The sequence below is a fragment of the Hemitrygon akajei genome, chromosome 4, assembly GCF_048418815.1.
Source record: "Hemitrygon akajei chromosome 4, sHemAka1.3, whole genome shotgun sequence".
In the NCBI taxonomy this organism is placed as follows: domain Eukaryota; kingdom Metazoa; phylum Chordata; class Chondrichthyes; order Myliobatiformes; family Dasyatidae; genus Hemitrygon; species Hemitrygon akajei.
This window is the reverse complement of record NC_133127.1, coordinates 38,244,570-38,262,333: the sequence shown is the minus strand read 5'-3', so window position 1 is coordinate 38,262,333 and position 17,764 is coordinate 38,244,570. Positions and strand designations below refer to the sequence as shown.

Here is a 17,764-nt window from a genome sequence, read left to right as displayed (position 1 = left end):
AGCAAAAAAAAAAGCAGCTTCAGTCAACAAAAATGCAGAACAATTCACTGTAAATACCAAAGGAATGGGGAGGGATTGGGTAATGTTGATGTTCAATGGTAGTCACTGAAGACCAAAATGAAGACAATTAGGAAGATAAGTGGAATGTTAACCTTTATCATGGGAGGATTTGAATAAACGAGTAAGGAAGTCTTACTGCAATTGTATCTGAGAGTATCAGATACAGTTTTGGTCTTCATATCTAAGAAAGAATGCACTTGTCACAGAAGGAGCGAACTAAGATTCATTAGAGAGGTTCCAGGGATTACAGGTTAGCTTACAGTAAGAAATCGAGTAAACCAGGCAGGCCTATATTCTTTGGAGTGCAGAAGAATGATAGATCTCATGGAAACATACCTAAAGGGTTGACAGGATTGATGTTCCCTTGTCTGAAGCGTTCTGGGACCAGTCCATAATTTAAAAATGACAGATGGATGGAATTCTCTAACCTGGAAATGTGTGAAGTCTTGGTTGCTGTGTTCGTTCAAAATAGTGGGAAATCAAAAGTAGATGGGAAATGCTACAAAATTGAACTGAAGAGAATATGTGTCATGATCGGGATGAAATATGGAGCAGGCTCAAAGAGCTGGCTGGCCTATTCCTGCTCCTTTTTCAACTGTTCTTATAAATCTGGTAGAAATACTGGGAATATAATAGTGCTGGGATGCTTCAATGCCAGCAGAGTGATGTGGTACCAAACAGGACAGACATAAAAATAAATCAGTTCAGAAGGCAGGAATGTTGTAGCACCTCTAACTGTGTACAATTAATAAAAGCCATGAAAAGCCAGAGTAGGTTTCATTTTTAAACTGCAAGCACCCATTCAATCTGATAACCTCATTCAAAGAAAACCACTTTATTAAAATAATTAGCAATATATAATTTCAAAGAATCGTATAAAACACATTATTGAACTTTTGTCCTCTTCATCATGGTTCTTCATTTTCAAATACAACAGCTTAAATTTCAAAGGTACACAAGAAAGAAAACAGCATTTTTACTCACAATTAAATGTCAACATTGGGGTGAACAGCATTGTTCATTTTACAGGTTTATTATTTTACAGGTCTGACAATCCCGTGTCATAAGAAGGTTAGATAAACCTACCATGGAGGGTGGGCAGAACAGATTCTGTTAGATTGAGATCTGGGATGAGGGGTTTACCTTACAAATGAATTAAGTAAAATGGGCATAGATTCTGGAGTTCAGAAAAGTGAGAGGGAAAACAAAATATATGGGGGGGGGGTGGAGTGGTAGGTATTGTCTGACTGGGTAGATTCTGAGAAATTAGCTGAAAACCATAGAACTACAGTAGGTGACACAGAGAAAATTGTTTCTGCAGAAGACTATAAATTGTTGGGATTTGCAACTCCAGAGGCTGTGACTATTGATAAACAAGTCAACAGATTTTTAGACATTTAGGGGCTTGAAGGATGCAATAATCAAGCAGGAATGCAGGCATAGTAGAGGATCAGTCAAGGTCTTGAATGACATAATAGGCTCATTGGGTCATATAGCTCACTCCTGTTTCTATTTGTATTAATAATGAAAAGAATAATAAAAAAAGGAGGAAACCTGAAACAAGAACAGAAATTGATGGAGACACTCAGGAGTTCAGGCCTGATCACTGTCTTGAAATAGTAACTCAGTTTCTGTCTCTCTCCACAGATGCTGTGGACCATTGTTTCCCGCATTTTCAGTTTTCAAGTAACTGATTTTGGATTGGCTGAATGGAGAAAATGCATCGCCAGATTAGATGATCAGGTGGCAAATTGTAAGTTGGTCATCATTTCATGGAAACTCTGGGAATATGTCCAGCAGTGGAGTCCAGTTTCAGATAAAGGCAATTTTTTTGAAGAACTAATAAACATTTCTTTATTCTTGATTGAGGTAGCATGAAGCTTCTGAGTAGCAAAGTTTGTGATAAGCACAAAACTATGCACAGACTGTTAAATGGAATTTTCTCAGTTAATGTAGAGTAACAAATCATTCACCAGAATATAGAAAATGTAGAATCAGTGACACTGTCTGAACAACACAATTTAGAAAACATCCATGGTATGAATCATGGAATGTAATATCACCTTCTTGTACAATAACACTATGAAAATTTCTTCATAAATTGAAGTTTTAAGTAAGCAATTGTAAACAAAATGGTCATCATCAATGCCATTGCCAGATTATTTTTCCACAAGCCCCAATTAGTTGCTTCAACTCCTTGTCTCTCAAGATATTGCTCTCCAGTACATCTAAAACACAAAGCATTTTTATTTACAACAGATGCATTTTTACTACATATAATTGGTTAGCTGGCAAAAAATTACCAACTTATTTGCCAACAGTCACCATCATTACAACAGCTACTTCAATTTCATTGCACCCTTATTTCAGTTCATCCTAATAGGCGCGTGAAGAGGAGGGGAATTCAATAAAATGTGATATCGAACCGCAAAAAAAAAGATTGGGGTGGGCTATGAAATGCTTGGCTGATATTGGAGTCTTAAAGGAATATAAAGGCTGAGGTTGAGGGAAGGAACTTTGGAAGTTTAGGATTTTGAAAATGCTCTTCAATGGTGGAGGAAAAGGATTTGGGGACATGCAAGAATCCAGGATTGGAATTCAGCAGAGATCAGTAAGGGTGATGGGAGTGAATAGAGTGCAGACAATTCTGCTGCTCTCTGAAAGTTTATACATTCCCCCTGTGACTGTGTGGGATTCTTCTATGTCCCTTGGTTTCCTTCCACATTCCAAACACAGGGTATAATTGGGCAGCATGGACTCGCTGGACCAAAAGAGCATGTTACTGGATTGGACTGAATTATCTGATTGGATAGATGGATGGAATTCATCAGGGATTTGATACCAAAAAGTCCAGTAGAGGTGTTGCAGATCAGGTGGTAATATTGACAGTGAACGTTATTTGATGCGAGCTGAGCTTTCAATAAGACTAGAACAACTGAGTCTAAAAACACCAAAGACATGATTGAGAACTTTTTTAAACAAGGTGAATACCTACGGATTTCCAGCAACAACCCCCACCCCCCCCCCCCCCCCCACCACTCCCATCCTGTCGGGGCTTAGTGTTTATATTTCTACATTTAAAAGTCTATTTTGCAAGTAAGAAATAAATCATTTTGAAGATGTTATTCATACATGCTTGGGTCCTTCAATCTAACCTTTCAGATCCTTATTTATGTCCTATTTCTATTATATATATGTGATTTTTAACATCGATAGGAGTTCAAAAATCAAACACCAAGCTTACAAAGATGATGAAACTTTTTAAAAGTGCTATCACTGTTGTAATGTAGGAATATTATTAATTACTACAACTGGGAACTAAGGAAATTTTATCCCGAGCATGGGAAGTACGTGGAGTACACTAACATAGGAATGGCTAAGAAGATACAGAATAGATGCATTTTAGAAAGCAACATAAACATACGAGGGAGAAAGGTAAATAATATATTCAGAGTTAAATAAGAGGTGAGAGGTGGGTTGTGTGGAATATAAATGGAATATAGTTCCATTCCCCTTGTCTTTCCTCAAAAACTGCAATTTGGCTTTTTCCAGTATTTATTCACATCCTCTGAAAATCACTCTGCCTCTGATTCCAGTGCCCGATCTAACAGCATTTCCCAGATAATCACACCTCAATTATGAACATATGGAACACGTGATTTTGCAGATCCTGGAAATCCAGAGCAACATATAGAAAATGCCGGAGGAACTCAGCAGGTCAAGCAGCATCTATGGAAATGAATAAATGGTTGATGTTTCAGGCCAAAACCTTTCATCAGGACCACAGTCGATTGTTTATTACTCTCCAAAGATGCTGACCTACTGAGTTCATCCAGAATTTTGTATGTATTGCTCTGAATGTCTGGTCTCTGTTATTTGCTCCATTAATCATTTCCTCTGGTTAGTCACCATTCCACAATTGGGAAGTCTTTCTCCTTCACTTTTACTATCAATAACTCTTACAATTTTAGATATCCCTACTGACTCCCTCTACCAATGTGGTCTAAAGGCTGCTTTATACTTGTGCGTACGGGCTACGCCCTAGCCCTGATTTTCACTTCTGCGTCGCTCTACGCCGTTGCGAGCATGCGCTGGTGTGCGCCAAAACAGTAGTTGGCGGTGGGGTTTCTATGTCACTGTGTTGAGTTTCTTCGTGAGAGACATGGATGAGGAAATGCATTTCAAACATTTTTGCATGTCAGCAGGTAGATTTAACGACTTGGTTCATCTATTTCGCATTGTTGTACAGACACGGTGGAGAAGAAGCAACCGGAAATGCGATGCGACCAAGTGGACCAATCACAGTTGTTGCGGTCTGCGTTGCCGCGATGCGGGAGTTACTTTTTTGGGGAGGTGCATGTCACCCTACAGCGTAGGGTACGCAGCACCTACTGCGTAGATATGACGCACAAGTATAAATCAGCCTTAAGACAGGCAGGAAGTAACTCAACTTCTCTAGTTTCACCAATTCATTAAATTGTCCTCAAAGAAACCACAAGGTTTCTAGTTCATCTGTTGGTGTTCAAACAAACTTCTAACCTCCCACCACCATTCTGCACTACTACCCACCCCTCCTCCCCCAGCCTCCACTGAATCAAACAAAATGGAATAGAATGTCAGTTGTGAACACAGTAAACTGTAAAGGTGGCCAAACACTTAGATATGTTGATGTTTTAAAAAAAGTCCTGTATTCCTTATTTTTGTTCTTAGCCTCATCTTTAATTAGCTTTTCGATATCCTTCTAAACTTATTTATGGAATCAACTCCCACCACATTTTGAAGCGCTCAGAGTCTGACAACTTTGAGTAAAAATACAATCCCCTCAGACTTGCACGCCACATAGTTTCCTCTCCGACTTTCTCCCCGTTCCCCACTACCTTCCACTTTTCTATTAAATAAACTCATCTGTGGACTACTGAAATGGAGAAGTAATGTCATGGGTTTGCAGGCAAAGATGTGTTAGAAAGTGATAGGGTGCATCAGCTCTTTGAGAAATGAAACTGGTATTCACAATTTATTCTATAGTTGTGTTTTCTTTGTTTGTACTTACATTACTTCAGGAGATACACTTCCAGTATTTGGAGCAGATACCAATTCAGAACCATTACAGAAGATCAGACCAACAAATTCATTTATCTCCAGAGCCTGTGCAAAACCAAAGTGATGCATATGGTAACAGAAACAATGCCATAAGCACTAAAAGCAAAAGAGACTGCATTTCCTCTGCAGTCCAGAATGTCTCTGAAACAGTTTAAAAATACACAACTTATTATTTATGGCCATATCATTAAATCAATGACTAACAGTATTCAGAAAGAAGATATATGGCCCACCATGCCTGTACTTAATGCATTTATCCCCCTCGATCATTCTTTCCCCATAGCCCAGAAAATATTTTCCACTTAAGTATTTATCCAAATGACTTTTGAGAGATTTTGGGCATACTTTTGTGCAGTGTACTGCAAATTGTTAGTACACATAGGAATAGGAGTCAACTTAGCCCTTTAAGTCTAGTTATGCCATTCAATTAGAGAGAGTCATAAAATTATAGAGTGTGGAAAAGGCCCTTTGGGCCAACTCATTCATGCCAACCAAGGTGCTCACCTACTTGCCCTCATTTGGCCCATATCCCTCTGAAAGTTTCCTATCCACAAGAGCAGAATTAGATCACTCAACCCTGAGTCTGCTCTGCCATCCAATCATGGCTGTTTTTTTTCAGCTCCATTCTTCCAGTAACCATTAGCTGCCTTACCAACCTATTAATCTCTGCTTTAAATATAAACTTCACCTCCACAGCCCTGTGTGGCAATAAATTCCAGATTCACCAACTTCTGCTGAAGAAATCCCCCCTCATCTCAGTTTTAAAAGGACGTTGTTTTATTCTGAGGCTGTGGTTGGATTCTAGATTATCCTACTAATGGAAGCATCCGCTCCATGTCCACTCTATCCAGGCCTTTCAGTATCCAGTAAGCTTCAATGTGAGACTCCCCTCAGCTAAAATGGTGCCAGGAGACTTCTTTGAGTTAATCTGTGAAAGAGCTTAAATTCTTATCTTTAATGCCTCTTTTTACTTTTCAGAGTGGCTGGGGTCCTGTTAAGAGTCCATGATCTACAGCTGCACTCAAACTGCGGTTCCACACGGCACTGGATTCCTGTTTCCAGAGCTCACCGAGTGGCCTAGCGTTTTTAGTATCTCCAGGAGCAGCCTGGAATTCTGTTTCACTGCACAACACCCAATCCAGAATAGCTGATTCCCTAGAGGGCTCAACCACAAAATGCTCTATAAAGCTATCTCATAGGCACTCTAGAAATTACTCCTCCTGTAACCTAACACAAACCTGATTTTCCAAATCTACCTGCATACTTAAGTCCCCCATGACTATTGTAACATTGCCCTTTTGGCATGTATTTTCTATCTCCCGTTGTATTTGATGGCCACATCCTTACTGCTGTTTGGGGATCTGTATACAACTCCCATCAGGGTCTTCTTACCCTTGCAGTTCCTTAGATCAACACAATGATTCACCACTTTCCAACCCCATGTCACCTTTTTCTAATGATTTGATTTCATTTTTTACCAACAGAGCTACACCGCCCACTCCGCCTTCCAGCCTATCCTCTAGATACAATGTGAACTTCTCCCAGCTATAACCTTTCAGCCATGATTCAGTGATGCCTATAACGTCATAGCTGTCAATCTGCAACTGTGCTGCAAGTTCATCGACCTTATTCTGTATACTGTGCGCATTCAGATACTAAGCCTTCAGTCCTGTATTCACCCTTTCAATTTGTCACACCATGCACAAACTTTAGATTCCTAACTTTGTTCTGAGATCTTATGAACATCTGCCTTCACAACCTCTCCACTAACTGTTCTGGCACTATGGTTCCTATCTCCCAGCAACTCTAGTTTAAACCCCACTGTGCAGCATTAACAAACCTTCCTGCTGTGTTATTAGTCACCCTCCAGTTCAGGTGCAAACCATCCCTTCTTTACAGGTCCCACCTTCCCTGGAAAAGAGCCCAATGATCCCTCCTGCACCAGCTCCTTAGTTACGTATTAAACTGTATAATCCTCCTAATCCTGTGCTCACTAGCACGTGACATGGGTATCAATCCTCAGTTCACAACCCTGGAGATCCTGCCCTTTAACTTAACCCCTAACCTCCTGAACTCCCTATGGAGAACCTCATCACTTGTCCTACTCATGCCTTTGGTACCTTCGTGGGCCACAACTTCTGGCTGTTCACTCTCCCACTTAAGAATGCTGAGGACTCCATCTGAGATATCCCTGATCCTGGTACCCAGGAAGCAACATACCATCCAGGAGTCTCGTTCTCTCCCACAGAACTTCCTATTTGTTCCCCTAACTAACAAATCCCCCATCACCCCTTCTTCCCCCTTCCCTTCCGAGTCACAGAGGCAGACTCAATGCCAGAGACCCCACCACTGTGACTGTTCTGTGTTAGGTCACCACCCCCACCCACAACCCCGACAGTATCTGAAGTGATATACCTATCACAGGGGCATTCTGCACTGGCTCCTTAACTCCTTTCCCCTTCCTGACAGTCACCCTGTCAACATACGCTGAGGACGTACATTCAATGGTTTAGAAACAGCTTCTTCCCCTCCGCCATCAAATTTTGGAAAGGTCCATGAACTCACTACTTTGCTCTCATTTAGTTAATTTGTGTATTTCTTATTGCAAAGTAGTAATTTTATGTATTTCACTGTACTGCTGCTGCAAAACCACAAATTTCATGACAAATGCCAGTGATAATAAACCTGATTCTGAGACTTTAAACGCTACTCATAGGTTGAGCCTTGCATCCTTGTGAGTCTCCTCCGAACCCTGTCCATATTCTTACCAAATCTCTTTACAATGTTGTTATTAGCAGGCTGTCCATGTGTACGGTATCCACTGCATAAAGTCGCAGCCCCCCAGGCCCCTTTTAAATCTTTCCCCTTTCACCTTAAACCATATAGCTCTTACCCCTCGTCATTCTTTAAAGGCCTAGATTTAATATCTTGGCTCTTCCACCAAATTCTCAACTTCCCATCAGCAGATACAGATTTATTCTCGACCTTAACAGTTCCAATTAATAATAGAAAAATATTTAGGTTAACTCTTTGAAATTCTAAGTAACATTATTCAAACATTATTGCCTGTTCTCCATCTCCCTCTGGTGCTCCCCTCCCCCTTTCTTTCTCCCTAGGCCTCCTGTTCCATGATCCTTTCCCTTCTCTAGCTCTGTATCTCTTTTGCCAATCACCTGTCTGGCTCTCAGCTTCACCTCACCCCCTCCAGTCTTCTCCTATCATTTCGCATTTCCCCCTCCTCCTCCTACTTTCAAATCTCTTACTACCTTTCCTTTCAGTTAGTCCTGATGAAGGGTCTTGGCCCGAAATGTCGACAGTGCTTCTCCTTATAGATGCTGTCTGGCCTGCTGTGTTCCACCAGCATTTTGTGTGTGTTGCTTGTTATTCAAACATCACTTTTTAACTTAAATCTAGAAATCCATCTATCATTAGAAACAGAAAATCTACAGCACAATACAGGCCCTTCGGCCCACAAAACTGTGCCGAACATGTCCTTACCTTAGAACTACCTAGGCTTACCCATAGCCCACTGTTTTTCTAAGCTCCATGTACCTATCCAGGAATCTCTTAAAAGACCCTATTTTTTCTGCCTCCACAACCTCCGGCAGCCCATTCCACGCACTCACCAATCTCTTGTGTAAAAAAACTTACCTCTGACATCTCCTCTGTACCTTCTTCCAAGCACCTTAAAACTATGCTCTCTTGTGCTAGCCATTTGAGCCCTGGGAAAAAGCCTCTGACTATCTACACGATCAATGCCTTTCATCATCTTGTACACCTCTATCAGGTCACCTCTCATCCTCCATCGCTCCAAGGAGAAGAGGCCGAGTTCACTCAACCTATTCTTATTCTGGCAAATCTACACCGTATCCTTCCAAAAGGACAGCTTATAGAACTCCAGATATGGTCTAACCAAGACCTTAATCATGGTAACATCTGAACAGCATTCCATTTCATTTATTGTTTCTCTTGCCACTTTGAATTTACACTGTTTAGATTTAATCTAGGTAATTTGTCTTGAAAATGTTGGAATTTTTATGTACTTATAGTGAATGACTTCCAATTTACCAGTTAGCAGATTCAATAACAACTTTAGTACAGGTAGGGTTTGGCACGGAAAAGCTTGGTGATGAAACCTGTAGGAAAGATCTTTAGGGTATATTAGCCTACTTGGTACTTACTGTGAAGCCATAATACGGGATACTTAAATAGTGCAGCCAGGATAACCAACTTACAACGCTTGGCAGATTTACTAAGAGGCCGGAGAATATCTGAAAACAAATGCAAAGAGTTAGCAGCCCAAGGCTATAATAATATCATCTCTCACTGTGCTCTGTTGTGACATTTCCCTCCACCACCATTTCACCAAGGTTGCCAGGTGCACCACAGCCCTTGCTTCAGCTACTGTGACAGCACCTCCTCACAGCTGGAAGGAAAAAGGGGCGCAGTACATTCACACAGCAGTCACACACTTCCCCAATTTCAAAATATACTTCCAGTTCATTGAGTTTAAATACTGAAATCGCCTCCCAAAGGGAACTTTTTCCACCAAAAAGACAGCAGTGGTTCGAGAAGCCATTCAATGGCACCTTCTAAGTTCAATTAGAGCCGGGTAATACATTATAGCCTTGCTAGCAAAGCTCTCATCCAAAAAAAGATAGAGAGAAATAAATGTGCTCCAAAAAAAAAAAAGGGATTAGAATGTGATGATAAAACATAACTATTAATCATGGGAAACATTCCTGAATTAATCTGAAAATCTACTCTGCAATATGAGCATTGCATCAACGACAATTTTTGAACATTTAGATTCATTGCTGCTCTACTTTCTATTAATTCCAACACTACACTTATACCCTTCTGAGAATAATGTTCCTTGTTATAATTTCTTCCAACTTTTCCACCAAAGAAGCAAATTTACTTCCGTATTTTATTTCTATGACTGCATTTTGTAGATAGTAAGGAGCCTTTAAGAGGGAATGAAGAGAAGTAATTCAAGTGCTCACGCAAAGACACCACTAGCAGTTACAGTGCGATAAATGAAAATACAATATGTACAGAAGATCAGGACTAGTTGCTGAGTAGGCTTTAGGGTGAAAGGAGTGTACTAGGCTAGGGAACGTAACTGACACATTGGAGAAACAGTAAGCAATCAGGTAAATGTGACTTACGATCATGATGACAAATATTACACTAATAAGGAGATTTGCAATGCCAATGATACTTTGTCCAGTTGCTACGGCCAATCCCAGAGATGTGGCTGTGATGGAGACTTGGACTAATGTCAGCAATGCGAAGAAAAAGGCGCCAGGATCCAACTTGAAGCCTGAAAAATTAAACAAAACACTTCTAATTTTCAAAGAGACAACCAATTAAACATCAGCCCAATTAAAGTATTATCTTTGTTCTGTTCCTTGTATCAGAAAGTAGACCCTAACACACTGCACAGTGCAACAAACAATTTTACTTAACATTTAAAAATGTACATGTTGGATTTTTGAGGTTGATGCATTCTGTGCAAGTCATTTTATAAAAGATAGAAATTTCTTATAATTACGGCACACTAACATGTTACTTTGAATCTCATCTTCTAAATATTATTTTAAAATGCTCATGAACAAATGTATTCAGAATTTCTTTTTTAAGAACTGGATTTCACACCCAATTCACATTCATACTTTTGCATAGCTTTTCCTAAAGAAAACTTAATTACCACTGTTTGCACTATGTAGAGGGTCAACATTCCTGTATCAGTAGCTACTGGAGATATTACTAAAAGTTAAATCTAGTGGCAGATACAAGACATTCTTGATGCAATTATTGTTTTGAACTGGTCAATTTGTACAGCTTTAGACTCACTATTTTAAGTTTTACATTTTCCATCATTAACAGTACACATGAATCTCATTCTCCTTTTCACTTCTCATGATCTATTTCACTAACGAAAAAGACACAGGAGCTCCAACTTTGAACAACCCATTGACCTCTCCACTGCAGAGATATCTTTTTACTGCTCACCTTAATTTTTGTCATGGTGAGGTTACTCACCCCCTCAGATACAAAACAGTGAGATATAGGAGCAGAATTACATGATTTAGCCCATTGAGTCTGCTCCACCATTCAAACATGGATGTTATATTTTTAACCCCATTCTCCTGTCTTCTCCTTGTAAAGTTTAATCCCCTTAATCAAGAACTTATCAAGTTATGACTTACAAACGAACCAAATGACTTGGCCTCCACAGCACACTATGGCAATGGATTCCACAGATGCACCACCATCTAGCTGAAGAATTCCTCCTATCTCAGTTTTAAAGGGACATCCCTTTATTCTAAGGCTATGCCCTCAGATTTTAGAATCTCCTACTAATGGAAACTCTATATACAGTATATTGCCATTCCAGAAGTTTGTGGCTGACTCCATTTATCTGTCTTGGTTCTTTAATATTCTTGCCTCTTAACTGGATATCCCCACCCCATCTTGTACAATTGTGATATCATCCCTAAAGAGTCTATCGCCTTGTCTCAAATCTGTTCAAATTCGATCAATCCTCAAATCTGTACACTGAAGTGTCGTGAAATATCTATCGATGCTAATTTCATTTCATGCTCTTCAATGAATTATAGCTCTGGAAACTCAATAACGAGGATAATGGAACCTGCTGCTTACCTATCAAGAAGTAGGTGATGACTGTAAATACGATGGATGGTACTGCTCTCATGGGTATCAGATCAACAAATAACTTTGCAAAGAAGTAGGATATTATCATGTAGTATCCACTGATATACTCGTGGCTGTGATTAAAGATAACAGTACTATTATCAAATTACTATGTAATATTGGAGGTAGACAAATATCGTATTTAGCATATACTTGTGAGAAATGATATGCCGATCACTCTGTTAAGTATCTGCAAATGTATCAATTTTGTGCAGCACAGAAGCTTCGCCCATGGATTGCCTGCACTTCAGATCTGTGTGCAGTTTTTGAAATGATCAGTACATTGTGTTGTTGCTCTCCTTTTCTGGATCTTTGAATGCCATCCTTCAAATCTGATTTCCACAATGTGAAAACAGAAAGACCATGAAAGTTATTGATGTACTGGAGATTCCAGTGCCTGCAAAGAACTCGTTGTTAGCAAAAGTCTTTGTTGAAGACTAATGAAGTTTCTAGTGGTTGAAGTGTTGGTAAGGAGAGGACAGAGATTTAAGGTGACTGCCAAAAACACACAGGCAACATATAGAATTTTCTTACTCACTAAGTGGTTAGGGTTTACAATCCACAGCCTATTTGTGGGTTTTTTTTCAAAACAAAACTGCACAACACTTAGAGGAATATGGTGAAAGAGAAGAAGTACTAACTATATTGCTCTTCGAAAGACAATGGGCATTTGGACTCTACTTTTCAGTGATTCACCATGTACAGGCTAAGATGTTTGGCCCACGTGTGCTAGGTGGAATCAGACAGAAGATGGAGTCAGATGGGGTGGCGGGGGGTTGTAAAAGTAGTAAGTCAAGAGTATTCCTTCAGTGGTAAGAGATTTACAACATTGTTCTTCAACTGAATCTTGATGTCCTTGTACGCAAATTACTGAAAGTGAATATTCAGATTCACTAAGCATAGAAAAGGCTAATAGTGTGTTGGCATTCAATGGAAGAGGATCTGAATACAGGAAGAAGGACATTTGATCCAAATGTAGAGGCTTCTAGTGAGATTTCATCTTGAATATTGTGTACAGGTCTAGACTCCCAAGCTAAGAATTACTTATGATAAAGGGAATGGAGTCAAGGTTCTCCAGCCTGATTCCTGGGAGGGCAGCGTTTAAGCAGATTAGATCTACTAGGTCCGCACAAGAGATGTTGAATCAGATAAGGGAGGAATGATGGGCAGATGGAAAACGGGAAAGGGAAGCAAGGGAAAAGAAACCTCGGCAGATAGGTTTTTGGGTGATGGGCAGATCAAACCAAGTGAGGGTCGGGAATGGGGTTTGGATAATGGGTGGAGGGGTTGAGATGGAAAAGGTGAACAAAGGGAGAGGGAAGTGGGAAAGGAACACAAGTAGTCTGGGTTATCTGCCATTGAGATCTCATTCAAACATAGCTTGACAGAGTAGATGGCAGAGTTAATGTTTCCCCTTGCCTGAGGGTGTGTAGAACTGCAGCCTCAAAGTAAAGGGCTGGCCACTCTGGATGAAGATAAGCAGAAACCTATTCACCCAGGAGGGTGGTAAATCTTTGGAATTCATTAGCCAAGAGCACTATGGAAGCTCAGTCTCCAAGTATGTTCATGACAGAGAGATTTTCAGGTATTAGGAGAACAGAGTTGTGCAGGAAAGCCAAACCAATATAAAAGATCAGATACCTTGTTGAATGGCAGAGGCATTGCAGAAAAGCTTGAAAACACTATCACCAGGCTCACAGCTTCCATCCCACTGTTTTGAGATTCTTAAATGGACCTTTTATATGATAAAGATGACGTTTTGATCTCTCAGTCTCCCTTGTCATGGCTCTTGCACAAGTTTATCTGTCTGCACTGTGTTTTCTTGAACTGTAACACTATATTCTGCATTGTTTCCATTTTCCCTTGTACTACTGTCACTGTGCTAATAAAATGATCTGTATAGATGACATTCAGAAAACAGATTTCCTTTGTACCTTGGTACATGTGACAATCATAAACCAATTTTAGAAATTTATTTTAAATTGGTTGGCCTCTAGTTACTTGCTTAACCCAGCTCCCTTTATTGAACAAGGCAGTAACTTTCCCCACTCTCCAGACATCAGGGACAATCTGGATAATGCAAAGAGCATGGAACAATTATTGCCACTGCCCCCAATTACTTCCTGCCATATTTCCCACCCCCATCCCTTCAGATACCTTCAGGCTATCAATTTAACTGTACATTTCCATCACTGAAAGTTTCCAATCACTAAATGCTTATTGACTATAAATGGTTTTGTATTTTAGTTATAGGGAAACAAAAATGTTCAATATAACTGCAAAAATTTAAAAGCACTTACATGAAAATCTTCTTTTCTATGACAAATAATTCAATTACAGAGATGCTGGTAAAACACAGGTTAGTGGTCAGGAAGAACATTGAACCCACTCTGAAAAGGAAAACAGAAATTATCAGATGTTTTTACACCATACTTGACCAATAAGCATCAAGCACTTCAACACATCTAACACAGGCAACATTGCAAAATGCTTCACAGCAATTTCATCCAACAAAATGACACTGAGCCACATAGTGGTGTTGAGGATGACGGAATAAACCAAGAGGAAGGTTTTAGAAAGCATCATAGAAGAGAGAGAGAGAGGAGACAAACAGGAAGGGATTTTGTGGATTCTGCAGCTAAAATCATACAAGCCATTTGGAAATATGAGGCACAAGCAGCCTTGGTTTTGGAGAAAGGAAGGGACAGGACTACACAAAGATCTGAAGGCATTGACTTTAAAATCAAAGCATTGGCAGACCCGGAGGCAATGAAGGTCAGCTGATGATACAAAGTGTGGTGGATGAACTAAATCTTATGAGCTCTCATTTACAGAGAACACTATTTGGGAAAGCAGCCAATGGAATAATGGGACTGTTGGGTCTACTCCAGGTTCCCTCATTTTGTTTGAAACAAACTGAAGCTACCTCATCTTCTGTGAAGTTAGGGAGAAAATCATGTGGTTTAAAATCTGGTTAGAAGAGAGGAAAAGGAGAGAAGAGATGAGAAAGAAGAGGGCATTATAAAGTGTCATATGACTGATGAAATGCTTATAGAAGTGCAATCATCCTAAGATCTAGAAATACAGAAGCAACATAATAATGATTCATTTTTTTTTAAAGGATGTTGATTGCAAGGATAAATCCAGGCCAGTATATGAGGATAATACTCTTTGAATTAGTGTCATACAGTCATAAGTGCAGAACTGCCCTTTGGCCCATTAAGCCTTTTGCCCATCTACACAAATCCCATTTGCCCACGTTCGGACCATGTCTTGTCTATTTAAATGTTTCTTAAATATAATAAATGCATCCAATTTCCTCACCTCCTCTGACAGTCTATTTTAGGTATCGGCTACACACAAAAAAAACTTGTCCCCTTTTAACACTGCTTCCTCTCACCTCAAGCTAATGTCCTCATGTTTTCGATACACCGACCATAGGAAAAACCTTCTAACCATCTAAGTCTTCTTGTAAGCTTATATTTTTTTTTAAAAAATCAGTTGACACCTCAACCTCCAGGAAACACAGACTTATTCATTAACCAAAATTCTCCAAGACAACACCCTGAATAATCTCCCCTACACCCTCTTCAGTACAATCACATGCTTCCTTTAGTGTTGTCAACCAGAACTCCACACAACAGCTTAATCAATGCTCTATAAAATTGTAACACAACTCTAAAAAGTCAAGACCTAACCTTTGAATGCAGTTATGCCTTATGCCACCTTTATCCCTGTGCTGTCACTTTGAGAGAGCTGAATTGATGGAAATGCACCTGGACTGCTGCTTTACCTGGAAGGTCTGCCTGAATCCTGGGTGGCCAGCAGGGAGGAGAGAAAGCAGCAGAGCGACGCTGCATCTCCGGACATTGCGTGGGAAAGCACAAATGAGAAGGAGAGTGGTTGTAAGGGATGGAGGAACAAAGTTGTGGAGAGTAACAGTCCCTTTGAAAGATGAAATGACAGTGAGTGGAAAGAGGCAGAAATTACAGAAAAATAATTTGGAGGCTGGGAAACTCTTCTTCCAGTTTCGTGCAGTGCATTTGGTTCTAACAATATGGCACCTTCCGGAAGGAAATTGTTAACTTCCAGTCTCCTGTCATTTTAATTCTCCATCCCACTCTGACATCTACGTCTTTGTCCTCATACAATATCCAGTAAAGTCCAAAATAAGCTCGAGGAACAGGAGCTCATCTTCCATGCAGGCACATTGCACATAGAGTCATAGGATAATACAGTATAGAAAATGGCCCTCAATGCCAATCTCGGTACCCACCAAAGTAGTCCTGTATGTTTGCTGAAGTAGCTTGCACTTTAACATTCAGTCTTTGGAGTGTGGCCAGTTAGTCATTGTAAACTGCCCTGTGATTAGGTTAGAGTTAAAGAGGTGGGTTGCTGGTGGTGTGGTAACAGCCTGTTCTGGGGCGTATCTCTAAATAAATAAATAAAGTCAATTGATGCAATCTACCATGAACTATATATCCATACGTTGGTGTTGCTCAAACAAAAAAAGGGCCCAAGTTTAAAACACCTTCTTCACAATACTTCCTCACACCATGCAGCACCCAAGCGAACGCAAAGTATTAAAGGGGAGCAGATAGTTTGGGTTTACAGGCTTTGGAGTTTAGAAGAGTGAGGGATACTTCTCAGGATTCAACACTGAATTCAATGATTCAGATACCAGCCAGATCTGATGCCGGGTGTGAACGTGAACTCAGTTTCTTTACTAATGCTACCTGGCTGCTTGCATTTCCAGTTTTCCGATATTCTTCAAATCTACATCAGCCTCTATGCTGGACATCTCAAAGTCCCAGCTTTCTGCTCTCTCCCCCTCCCCCCCACCCCCATGTGGCCTCATCCATTCCCCCCTCCCATCTGTACTTTTCCAGAAGCCAGTTATGATTAACAAACATGAAAATGTCTGTAGATCTGGAAATCCAAAGCAACCCACACAAAATGCTGGAGGAACTCAGCAGGTCAGACAACATCTATGGAAGAATAAACAGACGACATTTTGGGCTGAGACCCTTCAGCCTGAAACGTCATCTGTTTACTCTTCTCCATGATTAACAAGCACTCAACCACTCGCTTGGACAATATCAACACTACCTGTGTCCTTTGGACAACCAAACTGTCCTATAATGGACATTATCACTACTTCCCTCCTCTCTGCAACTTAAAACAATTATTTTATTATATTTTCAGTTCTGATTAAAATCATCAACCTGAAATGTTCATAGTGTTTCTTTAGCATTTTGATTTTTATTTCAGATCTCCAGTATCTGAAGTTTTGTATTTTGATCACATGTAATACATTTTACAAGCAATAATAATACAAATGATAGGATTAATTTATTCAATATTAAGCTGCTAAATAATTAAGGGGCTGAGTGACAGATTTTCTGAGACCCATCGATGACCTTTTTCTTCATTTACTTGTTTATATAAATGCATTATATTGTCACACTAACAGTTGTCCATGATGTTTTTCTCGTCTTAGATTTTCCATTTAATTTTCTCAAGGCTGCCTCACAAGCTAATAGGGTGGTTAAGAAGGTATATGATACGTTAGTCCTCATTAGTCAGAGGACTGAGTTCAAGAGCTGCAAGGTAATGTTACAGCTCTATAAAACTCTCGTTAGACCTGTGTTCAGTTCTGATCACCTCATTTTCGGACAGAAGTGGAAGCGTTTGAGAAGGTGCAGAGTTCTACCAGGATGCTGCCCGGATTAGAGAGCACGTCTTATGAGAAAAGGTTGACTGAGCTAAGGCTTTTCTCTTTGTAACAAAGGAGGATGAGAGGTGACTTGATGGAGGTGTGTAAAATTATAGAAGGCATAGATAAACTGGGCGGCCAGTTACTTTCCCCAGAGGAGCAATGGCT

General features: G+C 40.0%; 1 protein-coding gene across 1 annotated transcript in view; it reads right to left on the bottom strand.

Moving 5' to 3' along the window:
- Positions 1–879: 879 nt before the first annotated feature.
- The window catches only part of abcg2a (ATP-binding cassette, sub-family G (WHITE), member 2a), a 97,941-nt gene continuing 81,056 nt past the window's right edge, over positions 880–17,764 (bottom strand). The window contains exons 11-16 of the mRNA XM_073042387.1: positions 14,181–14,270; positions 11,830–11,954; positions 10,332–10,486; positions 9,342–9,431; positions 5,111–5,205; positions 880–2,288 (exon numbers count right to left, since the gene is read on the bottom strand). Of these exons, the coding sequence (XP_072898488.1) occupies positions 2,141–2,288; positions 5,111–5,205; positions 9,342–9,431; positions 10,332–10,486; positions 11,830–11,954; positions 14,181–14,270 (703 nt within the window). The 3' untranslated portion in view covers positions 880–2,140. The remainder of the gene's footprint in view (positions 2,289–5,110; positions 5,206–9,341; positions 9,432–10,331; positions 10,487–11,829; positions 11,955–14,180; positions 14,271–17,764) is intronic.